This window comes from Herpailurus yagouaroundi, unplaced genomic scaffold (genome assembly GCF_014898765.1).
Source record: "Herpailurus yagouaroundi ecotype Mexico unplaced genomic scaffold, PumYag 182, whole genome shotgun sequence".
NCBI classification, from domain to species: Eukaryota; Metazoa; Chordata; class Mammalia; order Carnivora; family Felidae; genus Herpailurus; species Herpailurus yagouaroundi.
In genome coordinates this window covers 48106740-48123026 of record NW_024412413.1, presented here as the reverse complement: position 1 = coordinate 48123026, position 16287 = coordinate 48106740, and the positions used below count along the sequence as shown (strand labels likewise).

The window sequence follows — 16287 nt, the reverse complement described above, 5'->3', positions numbered from 1 at the left end:
CTTTTGTGTCACATACTAGGCTTTTAATTAATTGTTGTTGTGCCGAATTGGAACACTCAGTGTGGATAGAGTTTCTAAGTAGTTTGCACCGCCATTCAAATGTCCCTGACCGCACGGGAGGTGCTGCCTTAACAGGTATCCCATGAAGGTGGCAAATAGAATGATTTTCTAGGGGCGTTTAGCGGGCCAGCTGGTGGAGCGTGTGACTTTTGATCTCAGGCTTGTAGGTTTGAGCCCCAAGTTGGGTGTAGAGATTACTTAGAAAGATACTTAAAAATCTTTAAAACAAAATAATAACAACAACAACAAAAAAGAGGGATGATTTTTTGTTTCATTTGAGGAATTGTTTAAAAACACTCCTTTGAATGTTTTGAGGCAGAAGCCACACTATAGTAATCTTTTAGCTCTTTATATTCATGAGCAGGTCATTGGTAAGGATAGATGTATAATTTTAAAAAGACTTTGTTTCTGTCAATTATCCCTCTACTTTAAAAAAATGTTTTAAATATTCTTTTGCCTCTTTCTCATCATATAATTTATTAAATATTTTCAGGCATACCTTGTTTTATTGTGCTTTGCTTTATTGTGCTTTCCAGATACTTTGATTTTTATGAATTGAAGATTTGTGACACTCTTGCTTTGAACAAGCCTATCAATGCCATTTTCCCAACAGCATTTGCTCACTTTGTGTCTCTGTGTCACATTTTGGTAATTCTCACAATAGTTAAAACTCTTTTATTATTGTATTTATTATGATAATCTGAGATCGGTGATGATGACTCACTGAAGAGCTTAAATGATGGTTAGCATTTTTAGCAGGAAGTCTTTTTTAATTAAAGTACATTGTTTTGTTGGACACACTACTACACATTTAATGGACTGTCATATAGTGTAAACATAACTTTTTTTTTAAAGGTTTATTTATTTTGAGAGAGAAAGAAAGAACGAGCAGGGGAAGTGCAGAGAGAGAGAGAGAGAGGGAGAGAGAGAGACAGAATCCCAAGCAGGCTCTGTGTCATCAGTACAGAGCCCAACATGGGGCTCAGTCTCACAAACCATGAGATCATGACCTGAGCCGAAATCAAGAGTTGGAGGTTTAATGGACTGAGCCCCCCAGGTGCCCCTAAACATAACTTTTATATGCACTGGAAACCAAAAAGTTGATTTCACTTGCTTTATTGCAATACTTGCTTTTTTACTGTGGTCTAGAACCAAACCTGCAGTATCCCCAAGGTACGCCTGTATTAATTTTTCCATGTTTGTTTATTTTAAGAAAGAGAGAGAGAGAGTGGGAGAAGAGGAGAGAGAGAGGAAGAGAGAATCCCAAGCAGGCTCCAAGCTGTCATTGCAGAGCCTGATGTGGGGCTCGATCTCACAAACCCATGAGATCATGACCTGAGCCGAAATTAAGAGTCAGGCACTTAACCAACTGAGTCACCCAGGTGTCTCCAGTTGCATTAATTTTTAAAAAGTAAATATTGATGAACCATGTGCTATGTCAGGTGATATGCTTAGTGCTTAGAGAAGGCTCCTATCTTTAGGGAAATTACAGTGAAGTGAATGTTGAGACAGATAAACAGTACAATAGAATATGATAAATGCCATGATAGAGTCATGTCCGTGTGACTGTGAGGACACTGAAGGACGTCTAGCTAGTTGGAGTCCCAGATCCTACCTCATTGTTCAGGACCCTTTATATGGTTTGGCCCCTGCTCTTGTTACAGCCTGCCTGTATTCTAGCTGTATTGGACACCTCACTTTCTCCTGAATGCAAGATCACCTTTCATGATCTTTCATGACCTTACCTTTGTACTCTTTTATCTGTCTCAACTACCTATTTCTGTTCTGTGTCCAGCACACCGTTTCTGCTCACCTTTTTAAGTACCAGTTCAAATGGTGCTTCCTGCCCTGTTAACCCAGAAAGTTATTTGCTCCCTTTACTGTGCCCACAGAACTCTTCTCAGATTCTAATATAAGGTTTAAACATAATGCATTATCTATTTACATCTCTGTCTCTCCCTTTAGACTCATGACTTTTCAGAAGTACATACTGTGACTTAATCATCTTTTTTTGTTGTTGTTAATGTTTGTTTTATGTATTTTAAGAGAGAGAGAATGGGAGCTGAGGAGGGGCAGAGAGAGTGGGGGAGAGAGAGAGAGAGAGAGAATCCCAAGCACGCTCCATGCTGTCAGCACAAAGCTCAATGCAGGGCTCAAACTCATGAACTGTGAGATCATGACCTGAGCCGAGATCAAGAATTGGGTACTTACTGACTGAGCCACTCAGGTGCCCCTGTGACTTAATCATCTTTATGCCATGATATTTAGCTGGCATATTACCTGGAGCAAACTACCAAACATGAGTCTTAACTTTACTATTTAATTTATTGCTTCTTTTGGTTTGTACACTAATATACTTTTTCATCTGCCTCATACTTCTACCTGCCAGCCTTTTTTACCTTTATTTAGTACAGTTCAATTCATTCAGCTCACAAGAGACTTAGAGCTCCCCGCTCTGTGGTGCTAGGTGGTGTGTTAGGGCATGGGGAATGCAAAAACCGGATAAGGTCTGTCCCTGCTTAGGAAGGAGCTTACGGGGGCCGGGCCTCCGCGCCGAGGCAGCAGGGAGAATAATACTTAAATAAACAGTGTGAAAATGCTATGATACTGGGAAGCCCAGGGTGCCTTGGGGGATACATAAAAAGTGTAACCCTCCCAGTTTGCTTAGAATCAGCGAAGCCTCCCTGAATCACTGTATTCTGATTGGATCTTAAGAAAGGAAAGGAGCAGCATGGAAGGGTGTGAGGGGACAAGCTGCTCTGGGGACTGTTTAGTATGACTGGGTAGGGCTTGAAGCAGAGACAAGGAAAGTTCAGACTAGATCTGTGTCCAGGGATGAGATTGTGAAGAACCTCATGTCATACGGACAAGCTTCAAATTTTTTTCCTGAAGATAATGAAGAACGACTGAAGAATTTTAAACCAATTTTACCAGATTTATGTTTTTGAATATTTAGTAGCTTTTTGTGCTTCCTTTCCTTCCACTTTTTCAAATATTATCACATTCATTCTGATTCTTTCCCTCGTTTGTAAGTAGTGTTTTGAATTTTATCTTTGTTCATTTGCAGTGTTCTTGAACACTTAATGTCACCTATAACCTACTATCTCTGACTTTGTGTGGGAAAGCAGGATTACACAGACATGCTGTATCAGTTTGCCAATATTCTGTGTTAAGTTACCGCTTGATTTTTGGGTTGTCTTTCTCTCTTAATGAACTGTTCCAAATTTGTTTTTGTGTCTTATTTACCAGTCAGCTTTGGCCTGGTTAGGTACATAAAGGATACTACAGTGAATAATAAGAATCAAAATACCTGCCAACCTAGAAGTCCAACATCCCTTTAGAAATTTATTAAAAGAAAGGTATGAAATTCCTGACAAACCATAAAGGGTTAATTCCATAAATGACTTCATTTAAATAGTGTTACATATGAGATAAGACCTTAAATTGGTTTTTGTTAAGGTAATTTAAAAATAGGCAGACCTTTGCAAATTAAACTGGAAATTTGAGATTTCTGTGAAGTCTACCTCATGCAACTATTCTCATTATCACTGAGCAAAATTCAGCAGCTGAATGTGTGAAATCTAGCTTAGCCCTATACCTTCTTGGGCTTAATTTTCCTCATCAAAATAATGCAGGACTTGTGTTAGGTAGTTTCTTTCTTTCTTTTTTTTTAAGTTTATTTATTTTTAGAAACGGAGAGTGAGTGGGGGAGGGGCAGAGCGAGAGGGAGAGAGAGAATCCCTAGCAGGCTCCATGTTGTCAGCGAAGAGTCCGTCGCAGGGGCTGGAACCCACAAGCCCTGAGATCATGACCTGAAGTGAAATCAAGAGTCCGGCGCATAACCGAGTGAGCCACCTGGGTGCCCCTGTGTTAGATGGTTTCTAAAGTCTTTTTCTGTTTTACGATTTTTATATCCTACATTTAATAATTTTTTCCAAATTATCTTTCACGTAGCGCTCACATGGTCTTCTGAAGAAGCCATGGGTAGCTGTTGTAGCTGTCCAGATAAAGACACTGTCCCAGATAACCATCGGAACAAGTTTAAGGTTAGTAAAACTGGTTGAGTTACATCTCTCACTGCCTACTTGGATGTTCTTTTTCTTCGCTTAATATATCTTACTTCCTTACTTTTCTCTCTGGACCTTTTTATTTCTCTTTGTGTCCACTCTGCCTTTTCTTGTTTTAACAAATGATGACAGTATGTTCTTACTGACAGTGTGGAATCCTCTTTTCCTTTTCCTTTGGTCCTGAGTATCCAATTAGCCATACAGTTCTAGAAATACTTTTTTAAATGCCATTTTATAGGCGCCTCTTCAGTCTGGTCACCACATCCCAGTCATTGCTTCATGTGCCTGGATAATTTCTTAGCTGGACTCTACCCTTGAGTCCGTCACCTTTGTGATCCATCCTGCAGCTGACATCGTATTGATCTTACTCTTTCATCATCGTAAAACTTCCATGGTGTTCTGTTGCCTAGAGCATAAATGTTCCATTTCTTAACCTATTCACAGCCATTTAGTGTCTCTCGTAGTCTGACCTCAAGTTGTTGTAAGTCATAGCCTCTGGATCACACAAACCTAGGTGTAAGTTGAAACCCTGTGGCTTTGTAGCTTTGTGACCTTGGGCAGATTTGTTCCGTTTGTGTACAGTACAGTGGAGAAAATCGTATTACCTGCAGTTTAGGATTGTTATGAGGATTAAATGGGAAAAGTATGTGCAAAGCGCTCTGCCTACCCCAGGAATACAGACAGTTCTCCTGAAGTGTTACCTGTCTGGCCATTTTCAGAAACTCAGCAGTGCAAGGCCTTCCCTTCCATGAACTCTGTGCCAGTCTTGTCTTGGTCTCTCTGAAACATACCTTCTTTGTGCTGTAGCACTGCATCGTCAGGATATGCCCTACAAGCCCTGACCCACCAGCTCTCTCCTGAGGCCCAGCTGAAGTCCCTCCTCCTCTTTGGTGAAGACTTCTCCAGCAACCCTAGGCCACAGTTGCTGTCTTTTGCAACCTCTGTTGCACCCATTTGTCTACTACTCCTATACAGCTTTGTATTGTTGATTTCATGTTTGTATATCTTATATTCTCACTGGGAATGTGAGTTGCTTGTGGGTAGAAGCAGATCTTACATTGCTACATAGTTCGTGCCCTGAAAACACATTGGTTGATGAATGAGCTAACAAAAGAGCGAATAACTGAACCAATCAACAATAGTGCATTTTGCCGACAAATTGGTGAAATGTGTGTATGACCGTCAAGTGGGAGCATCAGGTTAGCACTAATTGAACTTTCTTTTTTTAGGTCATTAATGTGGATGATGATGGGAATGAGTTAGGTTCTGGCATTATGGAACTTACAGACACAGAACTGATTTTATACACTCGCAAACGTGATTCAGTAAAATGGCACTACCTCTGCCTGCGGCGCTATGGCTATGATTCAAATCTCTTTTCTTTTGAAAGTGGTCGAAGGTGTCAAACTGGACAAGGTAGGTAGAGCCTTTAATTTTGTTTTTCTACAAACATTTTCACATTTGAAAATTGTTCTTTCATTTATCCTGTATATAATGTTTACATTAATACTTCACTTCTCTCCTGTCAGAAAAAAAATTCCCCCAAAGAAGTGGATTGTTCAGAGATATAATAAGCTATGTATTCATTTATCAGGCATTCATTAAGCATATTCTCTGTGTCCAGAATTTTGACTCATATTATTAACTTTAAGATTTTCAGCATATGATTAGTTGCAGTAAATTGGCTATGTTTCTTTACTGTTATTACTTTTTGGGGAAAGAACCTAAACTTTGGAGTCAAAGAGAACATAGTTTGGTTTTTTTGCTGCCTATTGTGTGAAACGCCTCGGACAAGTTACACGATTTCTGTCAAACATCAGGTTTCTGCTCTATCAGAGAGGTATGCTAATGCCTACCTTACAGAATTGTTGTAATAATTAAACAAGGTAAGGATCGTAAACCACCAAGTAAGGGACGGTCAAATGGTAAAGGATCATCTGCCCATAACGGTGATTTGGGCTCCCCCTGCTGTTAAGAAACAGTCTAAAGTAAGTGTTCAAATCTTGTTTTTGTCTGCCTTGTTTTGGGCCATCTCTCTTAGACATATGAAAATTATTCTGTGAATTTCCTTTTGGGCTTATGTTTTGAAACAGAATGTCATTAATTTATCAGACATTTATTTAAAAGGCCTTTCTTGCTGTCAGTGCATAGAACACTTAACTTCACAATTTTGTTCTTTGACAGGTGCTCCTGTATCTTTTTTAAAGCTGTGGCTACTATTTTTCCCTTCTATTTTGTATTTGTAGGAATCTTCGCCTTTAAGTGTGCTCGTGCAGAAGAATTATTTAACATGTTGCAAGAGATTATGCAAAATAATAGTATAAATGTGGTGGAAGAGCCAGTTGTAGAAAGGAACAATCATCAGACAGAGTTGGAAGTCCCCAGAACACCTCGAACACCTACAAGTAAGTACCTGTTTTTTCTCTTGTATTTTGAATAACAGACATTTATAAACTATGAATTATGGATTATTTAATCTGTAACATGTTAGAGATCACCATTGGCTAACATAAGCATAATGGTCATCAGTTTTAAAAAACTGTTACGTCTATAATTAGAAACATTTTAAATATTTTAATTAGGAAAACATTAGAAGTTCCATATTATCTAAAATGTGAATGGAAAGTTGGGAGTGGAAGGGGGTGTTATTTGTGCTCTGGTTTCTGCTGTGTCTTACCAGAAACACCTTGCTTAATTCTCTCCAGGCCTATTCGATTCTCATTCATTTTTATTCTGTCTGTCCTGCCCCCCATATCCTGCTTTCCTTCTTAAACCAATAAACAAAAACTCAGCTCCAGGGTTTGCTGCTCAGAATTTACCTAATGGATATCCCCGATATCCCTCATTTGGAGATGCTTCCTCGCATCCTTCAAGCAGACATCCTTCTGTGGGAAGTGCACGCCTGCCTTCAGTGGGTGAAGAATCTACTCATCCTTTGCTTGTGGCTGAGGAGCAAGTAAGTGTGCGCTGCTGTCTGATGCGATAATAGATTGTGTGGGGTTAGAGCGTTGCTGCGCCAATACTTGAACATTTTAGTCAATTTGAATTGTAGTTTTCACTGTTTGCATGTGACTTTTGTGGTGAAGAGTCAGAGGAAACAGCATATATTTTCTGACATAGGCCAGATATCTACAAGCGTGGAGGGAAACATAGCATTACGGTAGTTTTTAGGCTCACAGGAGAGATGGGTCTATGGATAAAGGCAAATATAACTAATGGCCAGTTCCTGTTATAATAACCTCCGATGCTTTTGGAATTTTTGCTGCTTTTTATATTAGTGGACTACTAGCAGAAAGGTAGATTTTGTTGTCAGGGTTCTTATGAAGCTATTTAATATCCCAGAGTATTACTCCCAGAGTATTTCATTTGAGAAATGAAGTATTTGGTTGAATATTGTCTCTATATTAATTAGTTATACATATCTTTGTATATCTTTGTATGTCTTTGTATATCTCCATATGTATATCTCCATATCATTAGGAGATTTTTACTGTTTTGAAACCTATTTCTTTGTGTTCTTTACATAGTAAATGAATTCTTGTGTTATTTACTATAATTATACTTCCCTCAGTTTTGCATTTTAATTTTGAGTTTTTCACATTTTATGTATAGTCTCCCAAATGTTTTTGTGTTGTTCCCTCACGATACCATTGACCTTTTCTAAATAGTGATGATTTCTTAGCAGGTGGTATTTATTTTATATCTATGCATTTTACAGTACTCTTATTAAATCCAGTAGATGCTCTTTTTATAGTCACAGCGTCTGTAAGTCATGATAAATTTGTCTCTTCTTTTTAATACTTGTTATTCTGTATTTCTTTTTTTCTTTTTAAGTCTATTTATTTATTTTGAGAGAGAGAGCGTACACTCACACGGGGAAGGGACGGAGAGAGAATCCCAAGCAGGCTGTGCACCATCAGCATGGAGCCCAATGTGGGGCTCAAACCCATGAACCACGAGATCATAACCTGAACTGAAGTCAGACGCTTAACCAACTGAGCCACGCAGGCGCCACTATTCCTTATTTCCAAATCATGTTTTAATGCATTGATGAGAATTTCTAAAACAACATCAAAACGATAATCCCAATTTGTTCCTGATTTTTTTTTAACAGACTGATTTTCATGTATCAAGTACAATGTGATGTGTTAGAGTATTTTTTTTATCAAGTGAGGAAGATCTTTCTACATTCCTCCCCTCTCCCCACCTTTTTATTAGTGAAAAATGGATACAAAAGCTTTGAAGGAAGAGTATATCAAGAAAGTTAATCGATAAACTTAACCGATACAGTCACCGATTTTTGTTCTTGTTTTAAGCAAGTTATTGATTCACTTTCCTGTCTTGTTTTAGGTCCATACCTATGTCAACACCACAGGAGTGCAGGAAGAGCGGAAACACCGCACAAGCGTGCACGTCCCATTGGAGGCGAGGATCTCTAATGCTGAAAGCAACACACCAAAAGAAGAACCAAGTAGTATTGAGGACAGGGACCCTCAGATTCTTCTCGAACCTGAAGGAGTCAAATTTGTCTTAGGACCAACCCCTGTTCAAAAGCAGTTAATGGAAAAAGAGAAACTGGAGCAACTTGGAAGAGACCAAGTCGGTGGGAGTGGTGCAAACAGCACGGAATGGGACACTGGGTATGACAGCGATGAGCGCAGAGAGGCACCCTCTGTGAACAAACTGGTGTATGAGAATATAAATGGGTTATCTATCCCTAGTGCCTCAGGGGTCAGGAGAGGTCGTCTGACATCCAGCAGTACCTCAGATACCCAGAATATCAACAACTCAGCTCAGAGAAGAACTGCATTATTAAACTATGAAAATTTACCATCTTTGCCTCCTGTTTGGGAAGCCCGCAAGCTAAGTAGGGATGAAGATGACAATTTAGGACCAAAGACCCCATCTCTAAATGGCTACCATAATAATCTAGATCCAATGCATAACTATGTAAATACAGAGAATGTAACAGTGCCGGCAAGTGCTCACAAAATAGAGTTTTCCAGGCGTCGGGACTGTACGCCGACGGTCTTTAACTTTGATATCAGGCGCCCAAGTTTAGAACACAGGCAGCTCAATTACATACAGGTTGACTTGGAAGGTGGCAGTGACTCTGACAACCCTCAGACTCCAAAAACGCCTACCACTCCCCTTCCACAGACCCCTACCAGGCGCACAGAGCTGTATGCTGTGATCGACATCGAGAGAACTGCTGCTATGTCAAGTTTGCAGAAAGCACTGCCACGAGACGATGGCACATCTAGGAAGACTAGACATAATAGTACTGATCTGCCCATGTGAGCCGGGAAAGCATTACCTTGTTTGCACCTTTGTGAAGTTTTCAAAAATGAAGATGCGAGTGCTTCATTTTCATTTCTAAACACTAACTCCTTTTATAGACTGATAAGATTTTTTTTTTTCTGAATATTTCCTGTGCTTCTTTAACTAAAGGGAATTAATGTAGAGCAGGTACTCCTTAAAGAACACTCATTTCAGTATATACTACTCATTACTGTCCAGCAGCACCCCCATTCTCACAGTGCCTATTTAAAATGAGAGTTGAAGTGAGTGACAATGCTGGTTGATTTGTATCAATATTTCGGACGTACGCACATCATTCATGTCTAAGTCATGGTTGGCGTTTAAGACATTTTATAAAGCCTCTTGATAATGTGCATTGCTAACAGATAACTCTAGGCTTTGAAAGTAATATTTGTAGATTCACTATTCATGGTATATGGCCTCCGGCATGTAACGTGAGGAATCCTTTATTTCGTTAATTGTAGGCTTTTTGACTTGAGCCAAAACATATGTAAAGGAAGTAGAAGTACCACATCTCCTTATATACCAGTCAGTTCCTTTGCCTTCTGCGTTACTAGAAAGAGTCCTATGTCCGTGAATGTGGTTTGCTCTTGGTGTGTTGAAGGGCAGGAAGGAGTCAAGATTTTCTGTTCACTCATCTCATGATGTCATTTGAAGGGCATGCCCAGATATCTTAATGAGAATTCCACTAGACTCAAGAATCAGTCTCAGGTCACTTTACCCAAAAACTTTGGAAATCTGAACCACGATCTCTTGAAAGTTTCTCTCCTATAGATTATTAACCATAACATTGTTTTCTGGAGGCATCTGTGACATCAGGTTGCCATTTACCTTCGGTTTTTTTCCTTTGGTGTTTGGGATGTCTTATTTTGTTGCTTGATGTCTTTTTCAATTTAAAATGTTTGAGTTTGTATATAGTTTTGAAATTGGATTATGTGTTCATTGTTTAGTTTGCATTTTTGTCAAATTGTGGTTTTGAAGGTTCATTTGGAACTTACTGTTATTCTATAACAGGGTTGCCCTTGTCCAGTATTTATTTATATGCTGTTTACTTTTCAAGTTGATAAAAACATTCGCTCGATTTGAAATTTCCCTTGCGTCCATTGGTGATCTCTTTAACAGCTGAGACAAAAAGGAAGCAACTTTTAACACGCAGAGCTCCCTAACGGTACTGTTTGCTCTGTGGGCGCCCCCCCCCCCCCCCGGCACTTTAGCAGTGATTCCCTCGTCACACGGCTGCGGTTTTACTCTGCCCACGGTAGTGCTCCTCGGCTCGGCTGTCCTTTCTCACAGCTGGGTCTTTGACTATCCCTTGATTTCAGGAGAGTGTTAGCATTGTTGCCAGCATAGCAGGTACAGTGGAAGTCTTCTAGCAATGAGATTGTGTCATAATTTAGGATTTAAACCGAATTGAAGTTTCTATAAACTGACGAGACTCCACATGCCTAACTCTTAGAAAATCAGAATGTTCCAGTTTCTCAAACAGTAGAGAAGACAAGAGAAGGTAGAGTGGAAAGGTTAGGGTACTGTTTTCTCTAAATATGAGGGCGTTTGAGGTCATGATTTGGATCTATCTGATGTAATTAACGTTAATTTAGCATGAAAAGGTTTCAGTCATATAGCACCCAACCTGATCAGTAAATAACCTAATTATATAGGACAGTGACTGGATTAGCAGAATAATAGAGTGGGACCATTATAAAGAAAATAAATTATTAAAGGTGTCTGTTATTTTCAGTGCCATCGGTTTATGTGCATAGCAGAATTTTCTTTTCTTTTCTGTGAACTTGGTGCTTGACTAAAGTGTTCACTGTTCTCTAAAAAGAGAATAGCGGTATAGGTGTGCAGTTTCCATTTTTAATATATTGTTCCATTTATGCTTTCTTCTGAGTAGAATGCTAATTGTGCCAAATTTATGTGTTGGTTTTTGTAACGAGGAATAAGAATAATAATGGAACCAGTACACGCGGTTTTCTCCAAAACAAGCAGGCAAGACAGAGCCTCCAAATGAAAGGGCTGACCTATTGATTCATTTTGGAGGTTGGATACTTTATTTTCTTTCTTTTCCTCATCATTTTCCTTTTCCTTCCAGATTCTAATTAGTCTTTATATATTTTAGGTAGCTCCGATATAATCATTGCAGTTTATGCTTTAAATACTGTGTGCTTTAAAAATGAAAATGGGACCAATTTGTCTGCTAAGAATTTGATTTTAGGTACTATGAGTATTAGGAAGATGTATACAACTGGTGTTTATTTCTAGATGTCTCTGGAAATCACCCGTGTTCCTATTTAATAAAAAGTAATGTGGAACACTACTTGTCCTTTGCAGTAGTCTAGCCATGGGCATTAAGCTCTGTCCTGGAAGAATGTACCAGTTACTAGGTACATTTTAGAACGAGATATTTTATTGGGATATAATTGTGGCCATAAGTTTCAGATTTTCTGAGACAGACCTAATTTTAGCTATTCTGTTCTTTGATAGACCATACGATCCCACTTACTGGTTTTGGAAATAGACTCATTGTTTATATGCTCTCCCCCTGATAGAGTCCTCTTTTATCCATACAGCCGATAACAGCTTTTTATCCCAGATCAGGGGTTGGAAATTGATATGGGTATTACCTGTGTTTTTTCTTCATGTGTTTTATTTCCCAGTTTCATCTTCTTTTAAAAATGAAAATATGGTGCCTTCCCTCCCTCCAGGAAGATTGGCAAATAGTTCCTTTTATTTACTGCTGCTGTGGAGTGATGAGATATGCACTTTACTCTTGAAGACTCAGCAAAAAGCTTTTCACTTCCCAGTATATCCAGAATAGATCACATTTGGGACTTAGGAAAATTTGCCAAGCAATCTTTGTTTTTATAGATATTAATGTTGACCCCACAGTTCAATGTTATAAGTCAAGCTAGTGTTTGTTTATTCCTTCCCCCTCAAAAAAATCTGTGGCACAACATATAAAAATGTACCTCAATAATGTTCTATTAAAAATGGGACAGGGGCCTTATGTTTTCATAATTTCCCAATAATGTGCCACCGTATTTTTGCCTCAAGGTAAAGGTTTTAACAAGCTAAAAAGTACTTCCCACTTCCCCCTGTGCAGTTTGTAATCCGTAATGCCCAGTTGTTTTGTGCAATGTGTAGTGTGTGTGTGTATAAATATATATGTATGTATGTGTGGATATACATACATATATATCTATATCTATATATATCTCCTTGAAATAGACATACCATCAAAGACAACATTCAGAAGTAACTGATGTATTGGCATCTTATTCATATTTCTGATATGTGAGGTATATGGTACTTAATTACCCTTTCTCTGATTTTTGCCAAATTTGAATAAAGGCATTGGTACGAAATTACAGAATGTATAGAAAATGTTTTTGGCTTGAAAAATTAACAGATATTTTACAACATACTACAATATACTCTGCCCAAACCAGCACCCTATCTATCCTTCTTCTTCACATCCCTATTCCCCATTCCTGTTTCCTCATATTTTGGGGGTATAACACAATTCTTTTGTAGCATTGATACAATTGCAATTCTATGACAATTGGACAACAATAGCATGGAAACAGACTGGTATTAATAGTACAGTAGTCACCGGTGTGCCACATTTGCATTAGTAAATGCAAAATATACATTTTATAAAGGAAAAATTTTGTGTTATGTTTTTATTTTCATTACATTGTATAATATTGTAAGATTATTGTATGTCCTAATTTGCATTATAAATGTTTTTTTCCTACGTAAAGGCATAAATATAGCAACTTTGTATAAAGGTAGCTTATTAGATTTTTAATTTTTTCTTTTATAAAAAAGTGTCTAACAGTGGGACTACCATTGCCAAATTGTATATGAAATAGGAATTTTATCCCCTATGGTTAATTTCTTTTATAAACATTCCATACTTCTCTAATAAAAGACATAAGTGATACTGTACTATGCATAAATTGTATATTAATGCTGTTTCATATCAGCATTTTAAATTTTGGTTTGCATTTTTAATATTGGCAAAATTTACCACTGTTGATTAAAACCTTGTTATATACATGTAACAACATCTTTTGCCCTCTTTCCCTTCCCACCCTTTGTTCTCTGTTTTTCCCTATCAGTGCCAACTTCATACATTTTGTAGCATGGCAATAAAATATAACTTTTACACTGAGGCCAAGTGTGGCTTTTTGGAGGACGTGGAGCTGGGAGGATTGCCCTCTAGTTGTTCTTTGCATATGACTTTTTGCCATATAAACCATATCTCCAGGCATGAGAAGTTATTTCATATATGATGTAAACATGCTTTTAAGGACAAGTGTGAATGTGCTTTTAAGCTTAATTTTTGTCATAACAAATAAGAACTAATTTTTTATCTTTGGAAAAGTCAGAGTTCTTGAAGTACAATCAAACCTTTATTAACTGGAGTACTTAAAGAATAAGCTAACAATTGAATTTAGTTCAACAAGGGCTAAGCAACACATTTTAAAAATCCTTATTTATTGTAGAGTATTAGTATTCTGTCCTAAAAGTTCTATGTAAAATATGGCTTAATCTTAGACGACTTAGGATCTTGCAATGCCTTACTGTTGTCATTCTGGCATACATTTCCGTAATGAGGTACTCAAGTCGATACTGGAAGCTGAGCTGACTATACACTGACCTTAAGCATTCATGAAAAACTGCTTTGTTGAATAAAATCTGATCGGAGTTCTTATGGTCACTTTCCCCTTGTTGCCGAAAGTAGATTGCAATAAAACCCCAATAAAAGTTTGGTTGGATACCAATTTAAAGTTTTCCTGTATTTATATGTTACACATTTCTTAAAACTTTATGATAAGAGGTTTTCTTAGTCTTCTATCGGTGCATCCATTTTCAAAGTGAACATATAATAGGTTAATGATCACGTTTCATCAGAGAAATGAAATTACAAGTATTTGACAGACCCTCACAGTTTTACCTATGTGGTCATTCAAACGAGTAGTTCTCAGCTTTGGAACTCCAAACCTAGTCAATAGGTTGGTACTGCAAAGCCTATTTGGGTACAGCTCAAGATGGAGATCACTTGGGGCGCCTGGGTGGCGCAGTCGGTTAAGCGTCCGACTTCAGCCAGGTCAAGATCTCGCGGTCCGTGAGTTCGAGCCCCGCGTCGGGCTCTGGGCTGATGGCTCAGAGCCTGGAGCCTGTTTCCGATTCTGTGTCTCCCTCTCTCTCTGCCCCTCCCCCGTTCATGCTCTGTCTCTCTCTGTCCCAAAAATAAATAAACGTTGAAAAAAAAAAAAAAAGATGGAGATCACTTAAACAATGAAGGGCATAGACAAGTCCACAAATGATTGGCTATTTACTATGTGCCAGATACCATGGGACCCATAAATTGGTTAAGATGTGGCAGAGACTGCATCTTGGAAAATTTGGACATTCGTTCTCAGAAGTTAAAAACTTCTTTGGATTATTTCTGTATTTTTCCTTTGAGTTCCTTTGAAGACAGCTATTCATAGCTCATTTAATGAATAAGCACAAACAGGCCCTATGCTACTAATAAAGATAGTCCTTGCACTCGAAAGAATTTGTGGCTTAGAATAGCCCTTCTAATGAGGGTAATGCCCATCCTTCCCCCGCAGGGAACTAAGCCCTAAGACAAATTGTATATGATAAATTCTCTCTGATACCTCTAGAATGGTACTAACTATATACCTTAGGAGAATTGAAAAAATTGTTTCTCCCAATTCCTAGTATAAGTGGTATGATTAAGGCACATACAAAAGAAGGGCATCAAACTCAGTCTAAGAATGGAGATTTTCAAGAAAAGCCTAGAGGTGGTAATCCCTAAAGTTTTTGATGAGAGTCTTCACAGATTTAAAAGAAGAGAGGATAGGATGTCTTAAGGAGAAGGAAGAACATGTGCAAAGACACAGAGGTACACAAAGATCATGGTTGCTCAATGTTGGCAAGGGGTTTCATATGACTGGAGCATAGGTTGCAAAGGCAGGATGGGAGATAGAGAAGAAGGAAGAAATGAGATCACGTAGGAATTTTGTCTTAATTAAAATGGTGAGTATTTGGAGGATGTTAAACATTGGAGAAACAATAGTTGAGAAAGAGTACTCTGACATCAACATGGAGGAACAATGGAGGGCATGACATTTTAATAAAGCAGGGAGACTGATTCAGAAGCTCTTACAAAAATGGAAACACAACTGGATAAACGCCTATTCAAAGGCATTGTTGAAAGAGTATGTAGGTTAGTTATTGCTGTGTGACAAAGTTACAAAACTAGTAAATAGAAAAACTGAAATCCAAACCCTTGCAGCCTGATTCCAGAAACTTGAGTGTTTAACCCCTAGGGGACAAGGGTGAAGAGTCAAAACACATGCAATGGGGAAAGGACAAATTGCTCAGAGTCCCCTCATAGGGGGTCTCCTCCTGGTGGTCTCTGGCCTAGCACCACTGGGAGCAAGGCCTGCCTCCTAGTCCCCATCCAAATGCCCCCCGTTATGCTCCCAACTTCTCTAAAGCCCAGGAGGGAGGGGGCATTGGTTTTTCCATCACCCATAGTCTCAGGCTTAGGTAAGACTCAGGCCTGCCAGAGGACATAGTATTTCCAAGTAAGCGACTTTGTCCGCAATGAAAACAGCCTTTTTTCAATATTGTGCAGGCATCTCAGCTTCTCATTATTGTGACTCTTCTCATTCCAGTATATGATTTAGGACCTGCCCATTAAAGTGCATTTCTTAAAAGAAGAGCAAGTTTAAACAAAACAAAACAAAACTCTTGATAGATTTAAAACAATTTGTCCAGTATGAACAACTGTTTTCACGATGGACCTGGACCTGAG

General features: G+C 38.5%; 1 protein-coding gene across 2 annotated transcripts in view; it reads left to right on the top strand.

Moving 5' to 3' along the window:
- Window positions 1–14237, top strand: part of FRS2 (fibroblast growth factor receptor substrate 2) — a 113246-nt gene extending 99009 nt beyond the window's left edge. For both annotated transcript variants that reach the window (XM_040491456.1, XM_040491455.1), the window contains 5 exons: window positions 4015–4106; window positions 5357–5543; window positions 6374–6532; window positions 6920–7083; window positions 8478–14237. In XM_040491456.1, the coding sequence (XP_040347390.1) occupies window positions 4041–4106; window positions 5357–5543; window positions 6374–6532; window positions 6920–7083; window positions 8478–9428 (1527 nt within the window). In that variant the 5' untranslated portion in view covers window positions 4015–4040 and the 3' untranslated portion in view covers window positions 9429–14237. The remainder of the gene's footprint in view (window positions 1–4014; window positions 4107–5356; window positions 5544–6373; window positions 6533–6919; window positions 7084–8477) is intronic.
- Window positions 14238–16287: the final 2050 nt, after the last annotated feature.